The sequence below is a fragment of the Pholcus phalangioides genome, unplaced genomic scaffold (assembly GCF_987345545.1).
Source record: "Pholcus phalangioides strain wild (caught in Gottingen) unplaced genomic scaffold, Ppha-v1.0 ptg000021l_1, whole genome shotgun sequence".
NCBI classification, from domain to species: Eukaryota; Metazoa; Arthropoda; class Arachnida; order Araneae; family Pholcidae; genus Pholcus; species Pholcus phalangioides.
Genome location: NW_028301614.1, coordinates 12538922 through 12559781, shown reverse-complemented (window position 1 = coordinate 12559781; position 20860 = coordinate 12538922). Strand labels below are relative to the sequence as shown.

Genomic DNA, 20860 nt, shown 5'->3' with positions numbered 1-20860 from the left:
GGGTAAGCTATTCCATTTATTAACAACCCTATTAGAGAAAAATTCCCTGCGACACCATAACCTTGCATTGTCCCTCACCAATCGATACTGGTGTCCCCTTGTAAAAGCAGTCGATTGGCGGTGTATTAAAAGTTCATGGTCCATACTATCCATCCCATTGAAAATTTTGAACACTTCGATCATATCTCCTCAACAGCTGCGTTCATCCAATGTAAACATACTCAAAAAATGAAGTCTCTCTTCATAACTCAAGCCCTTTGTGCCAATAAGGACACGCTTAGCTCTTCTCTGCACCCTTTCAACCAATTCTATGTCCCTCTGTAGGTATGGTCTCCAAAACCTTACAGCCTACTCCAGCCCAGGACGAACTAATCCTCGAAAAAGCGGAAGAATGACTTTAGGAGAACGCGAAGAGACCTTTTTGAAAGTGAGACCAAGCATTCGATTCAATTTTTTGACCACCGCTGAACAATGTTCAGAAAACCTAAGTCGCTCGTCAATGAGAATGCCCAAATCGGTGAACCTAGTTGCATACGGGACAGTGACACCATTAAACTCGTAAGAGAACCGTGGGTTGTTCGAACCAAAATGAGCGACCATGCACTTATCAACGCTAAACGCTGTGCTCCATTCATTTGCCCATGCTGCAATCCTGTTTAAGTTGGTCTGGAGCAACTCCCTATCGCTTTCATTCCCGATTACCCCCCATTAGCTTCACATCATCTGTGAATTTGCTAGTAATCCCATCGATACCCTGATCGAGTTTATCGATAAAAAGTGGAAAAAAGTATTGGGCCAAGGACACTTCCTTGAGGAACTCCACTTGTGACGTCTGTCCAACCAGAGAATTCCCCGTTCACCATAACTCGTTGCGCCCCTATCTCTTAACCACGATTCTATCCAATTCAGTAAGTTGCCCCCAATTCCAATCTCGTGTAAACGCTTCAAGATGTTTGCCATGTTTGACCCGATCGAATGCCTTCTGGAAATCAAGGTAAACAACGTCTACATTTTTGCTCTTACCCAAAGCCTTAGTCACGTGATCATAGAAGCAAAGGAGGTTAGTTACACATGACTTCCCCTTCCTGAACCAATGCTGATTATCAGACAATACATTATTCTTGTCTATCCACTTCACAAACTGCCTTTTGATGATAATTTCCAAAATTTTTGAGAGGAAGCTCGTCAAACTCAGTGAACGATAATTGGACACAGCTTCTCTACCACCCTTCTTAAATATCGGAACAACGTTAGCAAGTTTCCAATCTCTTGGGACGATACCCTCAGCAACACTACTCCTGTATATCTGTGCGACTGGCCCCAACAATTCATTAGTACATTCCCTGAGGACCCTGGGATAGATATCATCTGGTCCTGGTGCTTTGCTTGCACATACATTTGTTAGAAGATTTAGGACCTCCACATCTTCTACTTGAATATTGTTGAGGGTTTTATTACCCCATGCAACACCCGTATATTGAATATCATTATCTCCATTAAAAACCGACGCGAAAAAGTCATTGGTAGCACTACACATGCCTACATTGCTCTCTACCCTAGAGCCTTCTATCGAGAGGGGGCGAACTATACCCTTACATCCATTATTGACGTATCGAAAAAATGATTTTGGGTCAGAGCCAATGTTATCTGCCAACTTAGATTCAACTTCCTTTTTACTATCCCTTATCGCTTTCTTCAACAGTCTTCTTTTATCAGTAAACAATGATAGGTCACCTCGTCCACTTTTATACTCTCTGAATGCCCTTTTCTTTTCAAGATAAAGGTTATCCGCATGCTATCCGTGAACCATAGAGGGTGCGATGTACAAACACGCTTTTTTCGAACAAAGGGTATGACGTCGTGCAAAACAGAGGACAGCTTCGTACTAAATTCTTCCCATTGACTTACCACCCCTACTGATTCCAACCGGTCTTTGAAAACATCCGCTAACCTTCCTCTCAAAACATCGAAGTTAGTTTTCCGAAAACAAGGAACCAGTCTTTTGTTATACACGACGCGGCCGTCATCGCTCGCCGCTCGGGGGAGTCTCGACCTCGGATCGGATTTTTCCGAGCTACCGCCCCTCCCGGGTAAATGGCTTACATCCCACCAGGGACAGAGCCTGGACTATGACTGGCCTTTAAGTCTTTTGTTATCAACCTTACCCGAGGAAAAGTTACAGGGAAATCTGACGACTGAACTCTTCCCCCACTGAAACATATTCAACTAGATCCTCAGAACTAGTAAGAACTAAATCCAAAATAGCAGTACCCCTAGTGGCTTCTGATACATGCTGATAGAAAAAAAATTTCGAGCACCAACTTAAGAAAGTTTCTTTCATACTGATTTCCAGATGAAAGGTTCTCCCAATCAATACCTGGTAATTGAAATCCCCTAGTATGATAACCCTCTTACGCTTACGTATGTAGGAAATTTCATCATGCAATTTTGCGATGTAGTTTGGATCCCTATTCGGTGGATTGTAACAAACCCCAACAATAAGTTTATGACGTCTTTTGTTCTCAAGTTCAACCCATATGGTTTCAATATCATTTCTCTGCACGTTACACTCTCTAGCCTTCAAACATGATTTCACGTATATCAACACTCCACCCCCTTTCCTCTCAGATCTATTTCTCAAAAAAAGTATCGTATCCTGAGATGCGTAAGAAAGATTCATCCCTATCGTTTGTCCAAGATTCTGTAATGGCTATAAGATCCAAGCCCTCCACAACTATCATAGTTTCTAAAAAATCTTTCTTATTACCCAAGCTCCTGGCATTTATTAACACACATTTTAATTTGCCCGGTGGTTTGTTGTCAATGGAGAAGTCATCCAAGTCAGAGGTGGGTAATTCCTCGTCAGTACTGTTGTGATTACCATTAACTAACCCGCATTCCCGACTATGTGGTCTGGGAGTAAAAAACCTGAGACTATCGTAAACCTCCCAGACCCCCCTCTTATTTAGATGGATCCCATCCGAACGAAGCCACCTATCGGTAAATGCGGAAAGCTCCAAGAACGTGACCCCAAGTCAGGAGCAAATGTCCTTCAGGCCTATATTGAATTGGTGGATCCTATTCCTATACCCCCTACTACCCCTTGGCAGCACTGGAATCACTGCCACATCTGAACCCCTCCTCCCTAGCGGATAATAGTAAATCCTGGTACTCTGACAGAGACTCACTAATATTTGCTCCTTCCTGATTTGTTCCCACCCACAGAATCACCCGCAAGGGCAACTTTCGGCGATGAAAAACGTCTCGAACGTTGCCTATCTTCCCCCCAGGAAGACAACAGCGCTCGAAACCCCGAAAATCCCTACACACTCGGTTCCCAAGTTCCCTAACCATAGAATCGCCGATGATTCGCCCCTATCACTATCGCCTTCTACCTCATTCACGATCACCCATTCGCCCTCTAAACTGTCGTTGTTCGTGGAGATTGCTTCTTCATCAACAGGTGGCTCGACAACCAGAGGCTCCGTTATAACCGGGCCCTCTAGCACCCTAACTTTTTCCCGTAAAGCTTGGACCTCGAGTTCCAGCCTTTTCCTATCCAAGCACCCTTTACAGTTGAAACTATCAGCTACTATACCCCTAGAGCAGGGAAACCTCCCGTCGCAAGCTGTACACAACACTAGTCGAGGTCGAGGCATACTAACACTATTGCTAAAGCTAGATAATAATAATTAAAAATAGGAAAATGAGAAACGTTAACAAGAAATTAAAAAAAATTAAAATGCGGGTCATTCCATGTGAAATCACCCAGCCATGACACCCATAGTCTCAGATTTCAATGATTTTTTTTTTATTTGTTGCATTTACCATCCTTATTAACCGTGTGAAATATTATTTGCATATCTCTAAAATTTTTTTGAGAAAAAAAATGTTGAAATTTATCAAAAACTGATGCAGATGACTTTTCCGAGGCTCAATTTTTAAGCTGCATTGTTTGAGAAAATAAATTCTAACTTTTTCTATTTTCAATATATTCAAGTGAAATTTTCACTAAAGTGTTCACAAAACCATACAGAATATGAATAAAAATAATACATACGCTTACATTTGAAATTTACATGCAAAAAAATTATGTAACCTTTGTTTTTGTGGAATTTTTCGTTAGAAAAAATACAATTTTTAGACCAGAGGCACAGCAGTTATCAAAAATTTTATTTAAATTTTGTAAAAATTTTATAAAAGTTTTATTTTAAATTTCTCCTAAATGTATGAAGTAAAATACTGGAGGGAAAAAAATAATGTTTTTTTTACCGTTAATATGTTTATTCTGGCTCGAAACATAAAATTCATCGAAATAAGACTGGATCGTTCCGATTTCAAATCATTCAACTAGATACTGAAATGCAACCCATCATCCCGGATTCCAATTATTATTTTTTGTTTGTTGCTTCTACCATGCTTGTTGGCCATGCAAAACTTCATGTACATATCTCAAAAACTTTTTGTGAAAAAAAATGTTTTCTAACCTCACGAATGACGTCTGTTAGGCTAACCCCATTCAAGCATTATTATTTGTGAAAATATATCATAACTTTGCAGATTTTCAATATATATTCAAATGAAATTTCCACTAAAGTGCTCACAAAAAATTGCAGATTATGAATAGAAAAAATGTAAACCTTAGAGGAAAAAAGTCATTTAAATTTAATTTTTTTATTATTTTTTTTATTTTTAACACAATTTTTTAAACACTTTTTTTTTTGGATGCACAGCATGAATTTTCAATTTTTTTAAAAATTTAATCCTATTAATATATTAAGAAGACTAGAAAAGTAAGCATTATTTTGACAGTTAATACATTTGAGTAACAAAACACTATTGTACGTATATGACTACATTAATTATATTTGTACATTTTGACTTAATACAATGATTCATGCTTAGTAAAAAGAAATTTATATTTTATTTTTCATGTACACTTATACATTTATTACAGTATTCAGTAAATTAAGTTTAATGAGTAGTTAATGTAATAATTCAAAACAATTAATAAATTTTAAAATTCTAGGATTAAATGAATTCATGAAATAATTAGAAATGTTAATGTAATGTGTCAAATGGGAGTTGGTGGAAAAAAAAGGTTTTGAGTGAATAAAATAATTTTTCAAATTAAACCTTCATGTTCAGATTCTTAGAAGTGTTCAAATTCCAAATAATTAATTTCACTTTTAATTGATCTATAAATATTTCTTATGATGCAACAAAGACGAACTTTTGCAATATGATATATTTTTGCATAAAAAATTATTTTGTGTTTGATAAATCCAGATAATATTAATCATATATAGATTAATTTTTGAAGTTTTTTAACATGCTTAATTATAAAGTTATTTTACCACAACAGTATTAAATTTTTTTTTAATTACTTTGATTTTTACAGCATATATTTTAATAAACATACATTTAATGTATATGATAAATATGAAATTGTTATACTTGTGTGAAAAAAAAAAATCTACATTATAATATTTAACACAAGCCTCTATATATTTTTCCCAAGAAATAATTTAAAATTGCTGATAAAAATCCAGAATATGAGGCATTTAATCACAAAGAATGAAATAATTATCAGCTACAACCTAATTGTTGTAGCTGAGGCAGATGGGAGTAGAATTGAAAACCTAATGTATATAATGCCTGGTGGTGATGTATAAGATGTGATGTTTCTTGTTGTGATGATGATTGTAAAAAATAATAATAGCTTCTGTGAAGATATAAACTATGGCACACTGGTCTTTGTCGTTCAGAGGGCATCTGGTGTCTTATTTAATTATAAGACTTTATCATCCCAGCAGGTGATGATAAAGTCACTGCTGCTGCTTCATTGCGAAAACTAAAACAAAAGTGTTAGAACTAAACTGCCCCCCCCCCCCATCAAATGATGCAAGTCTCAATTATGATCTTGCTAAAGACAGAGAATGTGCTCCATAAAGTAGCCTACTCCAGGGTTAGCAAATTTTTCTTATAACACAATTTTCATTTGAGCTAAATATTTTATATCATTTTGGAATTCAAAGTAAAATGTCAGAAAAGTCACTTGAAATTTATAGCGTTGGAAAAAAAACTGGATCTGACTGTCATAAAAAGTGTTATGCAAAAGTGTAAAATCTGTTATCCATTACATCATTGGACCCATCGGACATCAATATTGAGGAGTGGAGCAAGTTCTGAACATTTATCTACTGTGTGTTTAAGCATTGTAGAGCTTTTTTCTCAAAGTATAAAATATATCCGAAAGCATGCTTTAATCCTTTAAAATGTCATAAGAAAAAAATAAAAGGATTAAGGATAGTAAACTTTTTTTCATGTATAAATGAAATAAATGGTTGTACAAAAATGGTTTGCACATTCTAGGGAAAAAAATATGCCATGCCTGTAGGGACAGTGAATATAAAGAAACAACAATAAATTAGGTGAAGAAACTGAATACTGTGAAGAGATGAACAGTGATAGTAATGTAGAGAAGTAACTTGGAAAAATGTCAATTATTAAACAAGAAGCACTTGAAGAAATAAATTCATCTCTACAGAACATAGAAGAGTCACCAATTAAACTTCATAGGGCAGCTCCACAGTGCAAGTCAAACAATGCCAAAAGAAAAGTTGAATCTGCTTGCAACACTTTAAAATCAAATGTTTGTAAAGTTTTTGAAGAATTACCAGAAAATGAATCTCAAAGCGCACTTAATGAAGATATTAAACAGAAAGCAAATATGATTATTTTGATAAAGTTAATTAGAAATAAGACTGAATTTAACCATCACAACAAGGGGAAAACTGCAATTTTTAACTCTGGCCCCTGCTTTGAGAAAGGAAAACAAGGAAAAAAATCTGAAGAGTTCAATGTCACTGAATATGCTGTGCGAAAAGCAGGAGTATAAGGGGACGTCGCGTTGAAGGTGCGTCTCTTTTCCGTGAGGTGGCGGAATATCCCCAAGCTCTTGATATTGGAGGGGTGTCCAATTAAAGCACGGAACTGTGGAACTTAAAGAAGAAGCCTTTATTTCGAAGCACACTCAAAACAGACAACCGTACAGAACGGAAGCCACATTCCAACTCACGTTCTCTTCTCTTGGAAGATAGATTTTCTCTTCTCAACTTCTTTTAACAACGTATAAACAAACAAAACGCATTAGGTGCTGTAAGGCCACAGAGAGTTAGTAAAAATATCCATACTGGGGAAATAGATTCGTTACAATCTCCCCCTCTGGCTCTGACGACGTCTCGGCGAGGAACCAGTAAGAGCCATCTTTCCTTTGGGAGTAGTTCCTGACGAACAGAACGGGAAGCTCCGGGCAACTGTTGACACTCTTGTCTCAGGTCGAAGTTCAGTTTTCGAGTCACACCGGTTCTGGGGACGTCGACTAGGGTTTGGATGCACTTTTGAAGGACGCCACTCTCTTGGGGTCCAGGTAACCACGGTTGTGGTCTCAGGATCTCGTAATGGAGTCAACTCCCCTTGGAATTGGTACTGCGTTAAGGGATTCAAGATGAGTTCTTGTTTCCTCCCGTTCAGGAAATCTTCAGCTTCCTGAGTAGATTCAACGTTTTCAATGATCTTATCCAAAACATCATTCCCGCTTTGGGACTCGTGGAGAGTCCGTGAACTCTTCTCCACTACAATGAAGTTCAACAGCTTACACTGCTCGGCTCCCTTACCAATTGGGCTGGATAGTTTATCCGCGTGGCTGTCTGGACAGTTACGGGCAATATGACCATGATTTTTACACTGGTAACACACTATCTGATCCCAACATCTTCGGGCAACGTGTCCACGTCGACCGCAGTTATAGCAAGCATGCCTTCGTCGCAAGGTCGAGCAAGAATTTGAAACACGACACTTTTCGTAGTCTTCTCTAGGGCCACCTTCACAGCGATGTACCCTGTCATCACCACTCTTGTTGATCTGGTGCTTGAGAAAAGATCTTCCTCCCCCTAACTTGGAGCATCTATGGGATTCTTCTGAGAAGGAATAAAGTTCTCGCTGCTCGATGAAAGGTATCGGGCCTCCCCCTGGCCTGAAGCATCGCTTGAACTCCGGCGGGAAGGAATCAAGTTCTCGTTGCTGAGAAGTAAGGTGGGTACCTTTATCTTCACGAAGTCGACACGAGGGTGACTCAGCAGGTAGTGCCAGGAGAGCACTGCTTTCAGATGGGCTTTCGACGAACGGATGTCGCTTCTCAGGAGCTTCAGAGAAGTACCACTTTCCTTGCTGAACATCCAGGACGATACCAGCATCACTGAGAAAGTTGGTACCGAGAAGGGTTCGGTTTTCTCTGGCCTGTGGTAGCACCATCATATCGGTGGGAATCACTTTACCTTGGATGTTAATGTCCACAGTCGTAGTTAGGACTTCGGCTCTACGAGCATATCCATCGGCTAGTCTCATAACGATAGTCTTGCGGGAAAAGGGCAAACCATGTTCTTGTAGGAGATGATATAGCTTCTCCCCTGCCACCGAATGTGTGGCACCCGTGTCAGCACACACTGCTCCACGCTTATGACAGATCATGACTTCGATAGCATTTCTTTGACGTCTCTCAGTTGAGAAACTGTAAAAGTCCAAGGCGTCGACACTAACTTCTGGGGTGTTCGTGGCAGGATTACACGTTCGACATCAGGACTTGACGACACCAGGTTCTCCGCACCCGTAACATCTTAGGATATGACTGCTACTGGCATCTTTCGATTCCATATTAGGATGGGATGATAAACTGTATAAGTCCAAAGCGTTGACACTGGGTCCTGGTCTATCCGTTGGAGGATTACACGTTCGGCATCGGGACTTGGTAACACCAGGTTCCCCACAACCATAACATCTTAAGACAGGATGACGTCCTGCATCTTCCCATTCCGGATTCGCACGTTGATTAGAATGAAAGTCTCTCTGTCGCACTGGGGACCTAGGGGGGTTCATGTTGCTTTGACTGCAACTTCTTCCTCTCACATTGGATCTCGCTCTTTTTGTTTCGAAGGTTATCATAAGCATCCATCTTCTCCACGATCTCTTCAGGGGTAGTCCACTCACTCCAAAAATCCAGAAAATGTTCTTTAACTTCAGGTGGGATCCTCTTCTTCATCTGATCTGAAATCATCAGATCTTTCAGCTCGTCAAAGTTTCCAATGTTCAGTTCGGACAGCCAGCCTTCGAAATAACTTTGGATCTCAAAGTGATAGTCCTTCCAGGTACTTCCAGGTGATTTTCTGTGCATAGAGAAGAGCTGCCGGAACCTTTCCGCACTCAGCTTGAAACGGCGTAAGAGAACCTCCCGGATGTGGTCGTAATCATGGGCCTTATCTTCAGGTTCTCGAGCAATGAGCTTAGCAACTTCATTCGGCAAAACTCCCAGCAGATACGCAACCCAGTTCACCTTCTCCACTTTCAAGAATTTCAGCTGTCTTTCAAACAACTTTAGGAACAGCGACATATCATCTTCACTCGGATTGAAATTCGGGATCAACCTCTTCACGTCGAACTTGGGCTGATCGATGAGAGCGACGGATGGCTCTTCTGCCGGTTGCGAGAGTCTTTGAAACTTAAGCTGCAACCGCATCTTTTCAAGTTCAAACGAACGTTCTCGTTCCTTTTCTTCGGCGATCCTAGATTGTTCCTCAGCTATTCTAGATCGTTCTTTTTCTTCGTCGATTCTAGCTCTTTCCTCAGCTATTCTAGATCGTTCTCTTTCTTCGTCGATTCTAGCTCTTTCCTCAGCTATTCTAGCTCGTTCTTCTTCTCTTTCCTCAACTATTCTAGCTCGTTCTTCTTCTCCCTCTCTTTCTCCGATAATAGTAGCCAGCAGGGCTTTCACGAATTCTTCCTCATAACCGGAGGACTTTGTTATTATATGCTTGACATCTACTACACGCGAATCATTCGGAACTTCCTCTCCTAATTCTAGAGCGAGTAGGATCAAATCACGTTTCTTACCTTTGGCCAAGTACGCCATTTCGATTTTAGGAGCTATCAGGAACCTCACAGTTGAGATCGAATGTCCGTTTCGTACTGCCTTGAGTTCGAGCCACGACGTTGGGCGCCAGTTTTATAAGGGGACGTCGAGTCGGAGGTGCGTCTCTTTTCCGTGAGGTGGCGGAATATCCCCAATCACTTGATATTGGAGGGGTGTCCAATTAAAGCACGAAACTGTGGAACTTAGAGAAGAAGCCTTTATTTCGAAGCACATTCAAAACAGACAACCGTACAGAACAGAAGCCACATTCCAACTCACGTTCTCTTCTCTTGGAAGATAGATTTTCTCTTCTCAACTTCTTCTAACAACGTATAAACAAACAAAATGCATTAGGTGCTGTAAGGCCACAGAGAGTTAGTAAAAATATCCATACTGGGGAAATAGATTCGTTACAGGAGAGCTTTTGTAAATGAAAAAGCAAAGGTGAGCCATTGTGTTTTTATTATAAAACGAATCTAAAATTAAATTTCAACTATTTTTTTGCAATCTAATTTTTTAATGGAAAGGTTTACATTTTCTTTCCTAGTCATAATCTACTTTTTTTTGTGAGCATTTTAGTGGAAATTTCATTTGAATATATTGAAAATCTGTGAAGTTATGATATATTTTCACAAATAATATTGCTTGAATGGGGTTAGCCTAACAGACGTCATTCGTGAGGTTAGAAAACATTTTTTTTCACAAAAAGTTTTTGAGATATGTACATGAAGTTTTGCATGGTCAACAAGCATGGTAGAAGCAATAAACAAAAAATAATAATTGGAATTTGGGATGATGGGTTGCATTTCAGTATCTAGTTGAATGATTTGAAATCGGAATGATCCAGTCTTATTTCGATGAGTTTTGTGTTGCGAGCCAGAATAAACATATTAACGGTCAAAAAACCATTGTTTTTTTTCCTCCAGTATTTTACTTCATATATTTAGGAGAAATTTAAAATAAAAGTTGTTTTGGTAACTGCTGTGCTCTGGTCTAAAAATATGTTTGAAAAATTGTATTTTTTCTAACCTAAAATTCCACAAAAACAAAGTTTACATAATTTTTTTGCATGTAAATTTCAAATGTAAGTGTATGAATTATTTTTATTCATATTCTGTTTGTTTTTGTGAACACTTTAGTGAAAATTTCATTTGAATATATTGAAAATTGAAAAAGTTAGGATTTATTTTCTCAAGCAATGCGGTTAAAAAATTGAGCCGTAGAAAAGTCACCTGCATCAGTTTTTGATAAATTTCAACATTTTTTTCTCAAAAAGTTTGAGATATGCAAATAATATTTCACGGTTAATAAGGATGGTAAATGCAACAAATAAAAAAAATCATTGAAATCTGAGACTATGGGTGTCATTTTGGCATTTTACCGAGTGATTTTAAATGGAATGACCCATACATTACTATGCGAAATATACGTAAGAGATCGTACAAAAAAATAACGTAAAATAGAATGTACGAAAAAATTATGTAAAATAGAATGTACGAAAAAATTACGTAAAATAGAATGCTCAACACTAAATCACGAAGAATAAAATAAATATGTATATAAAGAATAGAACACACTCTAAAAAAAGTATTAAGCTACAAAGTACAATTTTTACTTCTTAGAATTAGCTAACTATCTCAAATCACACTAACACTCCAACTATAGGCCCAAGTGGAATAAAAAACAACGTTATTGAGAGAACCTGGGAAAAAGTATACACTGTTTGCTAACCCTAACGTCCAAAAAACCTACGAATTTATATCAGAGAAGCGAGAAAACACAAACCTGGCAAAAATTCAATGAAAATGAAATGCGAACGAGGAAAAAAAAATTTAAGTCGATCGAAAATACACAACGAAAATTTAAAAAAAATTGAGAGCAATATAATACAAAAAAAACCCACTTATCTCGCAATCCAGCGTGTGCTAGAAAAAAAAGAGAACACCGCAGAATATGTCCCAAAAATAAACAACACGCCAAGTGATCTAAGTATACTATAATTTGGTGAAACCTCCTGATACTGCCACATTTTTTTTGGAACAGAACACATCCCGTAAAAATAACATTAAGGTTAACCATTGAATAATTGTTATTTTTTACATGAAAATGAAAAAAATATTTCTTAAGATTTGCCTCTGAAGGAGTTTTTCTTAACATTAAGAACATAAAAATAAGTAGGTTTTCACACATTCGAACTAAAGTTAGAATTGTCATCTGCAGAATTTGTCAGGATGAGTATTTGTGAATCAGGAAATTAATATAACTTTTTTCCCTCTGTAGATATATCAAATTTTCAAGCATTCTTCAATTTCATTGATACCCGAATCCTTATGCAGAGTTTTACAGTGTATCATATCAATGCTCCTGGTCAAGAGGATGGAGCTGCAACTCTTCCGGAAAAGTAAGTTTAAATCAAAAAAATTTGAATGCTCTGTAAAATCAAAATTATGGTTTATATTTTTTAGTTGTATTTTTAAAAATATTAATTGGGGATATTTTTCAGCTTCATGTATCCTACCATGGATCAATTAGCTGAGATCTTATTGCCTGTCATGAAGTTCTTTGGGTGAGTTCAAACTTGATTATAATATTTTATTTTTTTAAAGTAGTTTTGAAAATTATTTGCTAGATTCGTTTTGTTTTTGGTTATACATAGTGAAATTTCTTGTATGTAGTGTATCTCTTGTAAGAGTTGAAAGAAAAATGAGTGATGAGAAGAAAATCAAACTTCATTCCTTAAAATTTCCATACATCAGTGTTTTAATACAGAGTTTTCCTACAACAGGCAGTGCCCAATGAGGTGACTGAAAGAAGATCCCTATAAAAATTTTGATGTCCAATGTAACAAAAATACAGCAACCCAAAATAAGAGCAATTATTATGAAAAAACTAAAAATTATGAGGATATATATCTGCCCACAAATAAAATTATAGTTGTCTTGTCTAAGTATGGATAGCTTCCTGATTCATCCTGTTATGAGCACCGTATTGCTTTTTTAAACATGTCCATTGGGTTAGAATTAAATCATTTTCAAGATATACTGGGTGGTTAAAAAACTAAAGGAAAGCAAAATTTTTTCAATTCAGAAATATAAGCCTGGATTAAAATAAGCCTGAGGTTTTTTCAACAATTTGTCATTTTTATTATTTTCTGTCATTTGGTTATCTTCCACTCGTTCATTCATTTTGAAATCAAACATTTTTTATGCTCAAGCTCTGAGTTTTTTCTTCTGAGTATAGCATCAGACGTGATTTTACTCATTCCCATAGTTCTAGGGGCTTTTTTAATCAGATAAAAGACAATGAAAATCATGAGTTGGAATACAGCAAAGAATGTGGAATACAAGGAAAACTTAAAGACTAAAAAAGGAGCTTGGGGTATCTTTTTTTGCATGCTTAATTGCTTTCTAGGTGATAAAATCGTCTTGAGAATATCAAGAAATGCTCAATGTCTTTCCAATTGGCACATCAATTTCTCACGCTCATCTCAAAACATTCAAAGAAAACATGGGTGCTTACTCAGAAAAGCACCTTTACAGAGGAATTCTCAACTTGGAGTATCTATACCAAAGAAAATGTATTTACAGTTTCATGAATATTCATTTGTGGGGTAGGGGGTGGCACAAATGCAGTGTGTAGGTTATATATATAATATACATTCTGAAAGAAATACTGAATTGAAGATTCAAAATAATATTGAAAAATTAAAAAATCAAAAACTTCAAAGCCAGAGTACAGTGCCTAAGGCAGCTGTATACACATAACTGAAAATTATACAAGTAAAAATTAGAACGAAGAAAATAAATAGAGCTATGTGAGGAGGTTGTTTCAAGGAGGAACCCCCCCCCCCACATTGTCCCAAACAGCAAATATGTTTCTGATTATATATATATATATAGAGAAGAATTAAAAAGGGAAAAGTCCCATAATTTCAAATTTTATTTCAACTTTTAATTTTATTTTTGGTGGAACATCGAAATACGTGAAATATTCTGAAAGTTATTTGCGGTTTTTAAATTGATAATCAGTATGAAATGGTTTTTTTTGGGTCAATTTCACTATTCAAGTCACCCGATCAGCAAAGGCTAACCACCATTTTTAATAATAATCTAGGCTAAGCAAACACAATAACTTCTACTTATGAACAGAGAAAAAAGTTAAAATTTGTTACATAGCAATTTGTAAAAATTCCCTAATCAAACTACTTCTAGAAACTAATTTAAATACAATTCCCTTCATCATCGATATCTTACTGACTTTTCATGATATTGAAGTGAAATTTTCATATAAGTTTTTTTTTTGTATAGTTGGCAAAGAAATTATGTATGGCGAATAAAATAATTTTTAATAGTTGAAAATTATTCACTTCAAATGTTCATATTTCATTGAATGTTGGATGGTTTCATTTCAAATTTCAGTATAATGTGTTTTTCTATGTTGTCAAATTTTCTTTGAGTTTGTAAATTTGCTTGAAAACTACATTTCAAAAACAAAAAAAAAAAATTTGAAGAAATTGTCATCTAAAAAAAATTCATTTTCATGAATATAGCTACTCTCACAAAAATGCATACAAGCATTGCACATTAGGGTAGGTAAAAAACAATGTTTTTATTTTCAAATTGCTATAATGCGGAAAAGTTGTCTCCCTTAATAAGAAGAAAACCTATGTGAAAAATTTAAAAATTGGTTGATATCTTCGGGTTGCACATAATACTTGATGTTTATGGAAGTTGACGAAATCAAAGATTTTTCTTAAATTTTTTAATATTGGTTAAAATTTTATGATCAACACGCAAAAGGGGCATCTTTTATGGGCATCTTTTTATCAGCCACCTCGTTGGGCATTTTGCTGTTGTGACGTTGTATTTGTTTGTTATGCTTATTTTATGGTTCAATAAAGTAAAATAAATTAAAACATTAATATTTCAGTTTTCATCTTTCGCACATGTTTAAAAAATTCATTGTGCAGCTTTTTGTCAGTTTTGTCAGAACACAATGATCTAGAATTCATCACAAGGACATGGCTGCAGTTTCACGTTAAGTTCCACCCACACCCTACCCAAACAACAATCCAAAGTAGGCGTGTGTGTAATTTACCTTATATTTGAAAACTAGTTACCAAAATTGACTAGGATTCAGTGATTTACTATTTCTTCTGTTTCTTTTCCAAGTGTACAGTTTTGAAGTCTGACTTTTGAGATAAATTAGGCATGACTGATTTTGATAATAGTGTAGATCTGATGCAGTTATTTCTAGCTTCATGTCCGCATATTTCAGTTGAGGTCTCTGTAACAAGTTAGGTGTATCTCTCGGCTACCCGAGTATGACTAGAGCATGTGAGAAGACCGTTAAAGTGGATCGTGTATCCACGCCATCCCAACAAACTCCCTCTGTCATAATTTTCGGCATATAGATAGTGAAATTAATGCCAGGACTCTGCCACCAGACTTATCCTGTTGCCAAGATCTCTTCCAGCTCAGCTTCGTTACGAAGTCTGCAATAAAGTGTGTATACCCAGCAGTCTAAGCCGTATGCAGTATTGTGTGGGAATTTTTATCCAAAAAACCCAGCCCGGGTGGGTGGCAAAATGGGAAAAATTAATTTCCTATTTTCACAATCTCAAAATATCTAATTTAAACGTGTATGTACATTCTTTGTGTGCATCTTGCATTATGTCTAAATATACATTTTTTGGTGCACATTAAACTAGGTATTGATTAATGAAATTGACCATATAATAAGGGAATAATTGTTCACGTACAGCCTGGGTGGGTTTTTTGGGCAAAATGGAAAGAAAATTGAATTTCTTTTTTCCACAACCTCAAAATATGTAACTTAAACATGTACGTACATTATTTATGTGTACATCTTATATTATGTGTAAATATACATTTTTGATACACGTTAAACTATGTATTTGATTAATAAAAATTGACCATACAACAAGGGAATAATTGTTCACACACAAACACACCCACTTCTGCATAATTGTATCTGAACCTTGAGTTGTATGCAGAACTGTAGCAAGAAGATTGTTTGTGGTTTTGATCATTTGATCATTTTTGTCACACCACGGTCATTTTCTGCACACGAGGGCTAATTAGACCGGGACCTACAATTTATTGCTGATTCCGAATGGCAGGCTTGTATTTATACTCATCGAGAGATTGGTGCGCTAACCCTTCAATGGGGGACTCCCTGCAGTAGCAATTTTTTGCTGTTGTCAAGTCGCCGTTTTTTGTAGTACCCTCTGTGTCAGGAAAGTTTTCTGACAGGGATGAACCGGGTATCGAACACACGACACCTCTAAACATCTGTTGGTACTTTAGGTGAGCATCTTATCGATCAGGCTACCGTGCCCCTTGTTTGTGGTAAAATAAATGCATTTTGATAAGGAAAATTCTGAGAAATCAAGATGGTGCCTGAATTTTTTTTTTCTCTCTAAATTTTTCAAACCCCGCAGAAAATGAATTCAAAACTGCCATGATCCATCAAAAATAAAACCTTCAGCTATTTAACCAGAACTATAGTGTTTTTTTTTTTTAATAGAACCCAAACTTTCTGGAGCTGAAGTCATGTGCTTCTCCTTTTTTTGAATTCCTCACTGTTGAAGAATATCCCTGCTCCATTTAATAATTAAAAAATGATCTGGTTTGGAGAAGATAATATTTATTCCGAGGATTCGTATTACTCTTGAGGTGTTTTTCACTTGTCCAAATTAGTCATTTTTGGGAACTTAAAACTACAGAATAACTTGAATTATTATTAAATACAAATATCAATAACATTATTGTATATTAATATCACTTCATACAAGACAACCTGTTATGCATAGCAACAGACCTTCAGAATGCCTTCATCTGGCTGATGATTTTAACAGGCCAATTTTTGGGGTTGGGCTTATATTATGAGGATCTTGAAAAATCTGGTTAGGTCGTATTTTCAGAGAAAAACTACTTTTTTTCTGTTTCACTTAAAGGTGTTCGCTACCAATGTTCAATAAGAATCCCATAAAATTTTCTTTTTGTTATGAGCTATTGTTATTTTTGTCTCAATATTTCAGTTATGAAAGTCTAATGTACCTGTATAAAACTTACAAAAAAGTAATGCAAACATGTAAATATTTTTTGAATGAAAATTCAGTTTAGTTACATTGGTTTAATTCTTCACAGAGGCTTCAATTTATTTATACAAGGATTTGCGTGTGTGTGTGTGAAAAATTGTGTATTATAAATAAGCAATTTCTTTGGATATGTTTATCACATATTACATATCAGGTATAATGCATATATTACATATCTAAGTTCATGGTAGCAGTTTCTTGTAACATTTTAATATGTCTATCTCATACCTAAATGCTTACATAAAAAAAAGGTAGAATTATTTTACATATATTATATAAGAAAGTGTATTTGTGTGATTCCAAGAAATTATCACATTTTTGCTCCCAAAAATATCTTTTAAAAAATACTTCAAAATATACATATTCTAAACACTGCAGCAATTTTTGGAATACATAAACTAACCTTAAAATAAAATTTTAACCTGAAAGCAACACATTTTCTTGGAAAACAAACAATTTTCCCCCGAAAAAACTCAATTTTCCTAAAAAAACCCCCAATTTTCCTCTAAAAAACCCAGCCCGGGAAGAAAATGGGTATCTACCCAGGGAGTAAATTTGACACCCCTGGTTCAAGCTGTAGTCACAATTTTTGGATAAGAGATCAACATCGATTGGTTAAAAACCTGAATTTAACCAATCTGTGTCTATCTCTTATTGAAAATTGTGACTATAATTTAAACCATGTCTGTGAATATCACCCTGTTCCAGACAGCAAATAGTGCCCTCAATATGTAAAAAGTGTGTTATCTTAGACTGGTGTAAAACATTTTATACGACAATCGCTCTTTAAAACAAGGGGTCAAAAGCCTGAAACACCAAAAACAAAAAACAAGCCAAGGTGATGAAAAGATGTGTGATAACAAAAGACAGTGCAGTTGTTTTATTTTGAAAAGTGATGGGGGGGGGGGGGCTGGCGAACTAAATTATTCTTGTTGGTTAATTTCGCTGTTCTAATTTATAAGTATCTGCTCAAAATGGACTTTGAAAAACACATTCAGATGTGGGAAGTGACAATGGTATATTACCATGAAATGATATACAGTTCCCCTTCCCCGTATTTGCTGTTTTTTCCTTCATTGGAAACAATTTTCCCACAAAAAAACATTTTCCCCAAAAAACTTGAGTAAAAAACCCACCCTGGGGGAAAAGGGTATCTACCTTGGGAGAAAATTTGACAACCCTGATTGTAGGCCTGTTGCTCTCTATGGCAAGACTTATAGGGAGATAGGCTCGCATTTGCGACTCGAAATTGGGAACCCCAGATAAGGTATGATGTACCAAACTTTTGCTGGGCCCATTGGATAACAGCTTACTGGATGTGGAAGCTCTCTGTGATGTGTGAATCTGTAGTTTGTTGGATTTTAGAAGTGGACAGAAAGAGATGCTGAGCAGACCAGGAATATTGTATTTATTAACATATCCAAAGCAATATAAAGTCAGGACATTGTCCATTCGAGACACTTGTCACTGTCACATTCTAAATGGCTAAATGCAGCCAATAGAGTGGTAAGGGTGTAGTCCTAGTTAAGTTAACCAAATCCTTCTGCGGACCTGAAGTTCTGTTCATCTTGAAATCATACATGCCAGTGTGGTGTATTCTACATCCAAAAGAACAAGTATTTCAGTGATGCGCTAAATATGTTTTCTGAGCAGTTCAAACATTGCAGTATTTATTCGACGACTTACCTTAAAGTATCCTGTAATTGAACATAATGCGTTGTTTGCACACCCGGAAAATTTAATGTTGGTTATGATCGTTAATGACAGAGAACACATTCAAGAGAGCTTGGGTACAGAAGAACTTTAACTCTTTATACTCTGACAGTACTTTAAAGTACCAGGTTAGATAATTTTTCAAACTGTTTTTTTGTTTTTTGTCTTTAATCAGGACTAAAATGGCTTACCAAATAATTTACCTGATAACTGTTATTGTCATCACATTTATACTTTTATTTTAAATTTATTATAATTTTCTTTTTACTTTTCACAATGTCGGATATAAAGGGTTAAAAGCAAGATAATCCATCTCCTAAAGGAAAAACCATTAGGCACTTCGTGATAATTACTCAGTAATTATCTTTCTGAATATAAAACCATTTAATCTAAATAAAAGTAAGTGTTTTGTTATTTATAAAATATCTATCAAGTTAATAAAAACTATTTGACATCATTCACAGTAAGATTTTGATAGTTTTAATACAGAGTTAGTTTCTGGTGTCAAAAACCTAACCCTGATGCCCTATCATACATATTTTGAATAAGCAGCTCTATTCCACTTAGCAAATTGAACACGGATAATGAGTAGCTTAGATAAATAAACCATAAAATGATATTTTATATGGTCTAGGCTCTTAGGGGCCGTTCAAGTATTACATAAGCAAATTTGTAGTCATTTTTGACCCCCCCCCCCTTGTCAGCAAAATTTCGTCATCACTGCCCTTATCTCTTAACGCATATTAGGGGATCAGAAACGTACGCGGGAGGGGGGCATAGGGGGCTGTGCGCCTCCCTCCCCCAGACAAAAAATAAAAATTTTTTAAAGCAAAAAAATATTTTTTTGAAAAAATTTCGAAAGAAAGTACCTTTTTATATGTTGTTATAATCATCAATTTGTTAGTTTCGATGCTATTTGAAGGGTAAGAACACAAAATTTCTCTTTAAAAAATTCATTGCGACCCACCCTTTAAGCCATATAGGGTAAACCCTTGATCCGTGGACCAAATGTGGCCCTGAAGTTTATCTGATGTGGCTTGCCCCCCCAAACCTAATTTTGTAAAAATGAACTAAATGACACATTTACAAATCGTTTAAATGACCAGTGGCAAAATTCCAGAGCATTTAAGTGGCCCATGGCACATTTTCAGATCACGGAGGTAGGTCTCAAAGATCACTTTCACATTCAAAGATCACGTAAGTAACCCGCGACACAGTTACAGAACACTTAAACGATCCGTGGCACATTTAGAGATCCCTTGAGTGACATGTGGCACAGTTTTAGAGCACTTAAGCGGGCCCTAGTGTGGTTCTACGTATCTCTCAAATTACCCGCAGAACATTCCCAGATTACTTAAGTGATCCGTCGCAAAATTAAGAATCACTTGAATGATGCATGGCACAGTTCCAGAGCACTTAAGCGCACACATCAGTGAAGAACGAAAATACCGTTATAAAATCATCAGAATTTAAGTGGAGAGGGTGACAAAATCATGTTTGCCCTTCCCCATAACTACCATAGTCACTACCTTGGATGAAATTGTCGTTAACGATAAATAATATTGATAACAAAATACAGAACAAGAGGGGAAAATACTACGCACTGTACTTGGTCATGGGTTGAGTGTGAATTTTGGCATACATCGTTCTCATCCGAAATGTGAAACGAGTGGTCAAAGTAAGAGAAAAGGTGAATATAACCCCCCCCCCCTGGTCCAGGGTGCCAAACCAGCACCAGCTATAGGGAATATGAACAAAAACTATTTATTCTTAAGCTTCAACAGAGTAAAACAAGACTAGCTGAGGCTTCAAACAAATAAGAACACAACGAAACTACAGCCAATTCCCTGAATCACTTCCCTTGTGATGAAAGAGAGCACAAACTGATATTGTGGCCTAAGAGGAGCGAAAAATTCTAACTTGAGCAAAAACACAAAAGTGAAAGGGCGGTCAGTTTTTAGCGATTGACCATTTTGTTTTCCCGGAGCATGCTAAATGTTTGCTTGTCATGGGATGTTACATGACCAACACTGATTAGACATTGAGAGAGATTATGT

At 36.3% G+C, this 20860-nt stretch overlaps 1 protein-coding gene across 2 annotated transcripts in view; it reads left to right on the top strand.

Moving 5' to 3' along the window:
• Window positions 1-20860, top strand: part of LOC149070645 (protein NDRG3-like) — a 59805-nt gene that overhangs the window by 7591 nt on the left and 31354 nt on the right. For both annotated transcript variants that reach the window (XM_089248935.1, XM_089248934.1), the window contains exons 4-5: window positions 12248-12368; window positions 12471-12533. In XM_089248935.1, the coding sequence (XP_089105061.1) occupies window positions 12248-12368; window positions 12471-12533 (184 nt within the window). The remainder of the gene's footprint in view (window positions 1-12247; window positions 12369-12470; window positions 12534-20860) is intronic.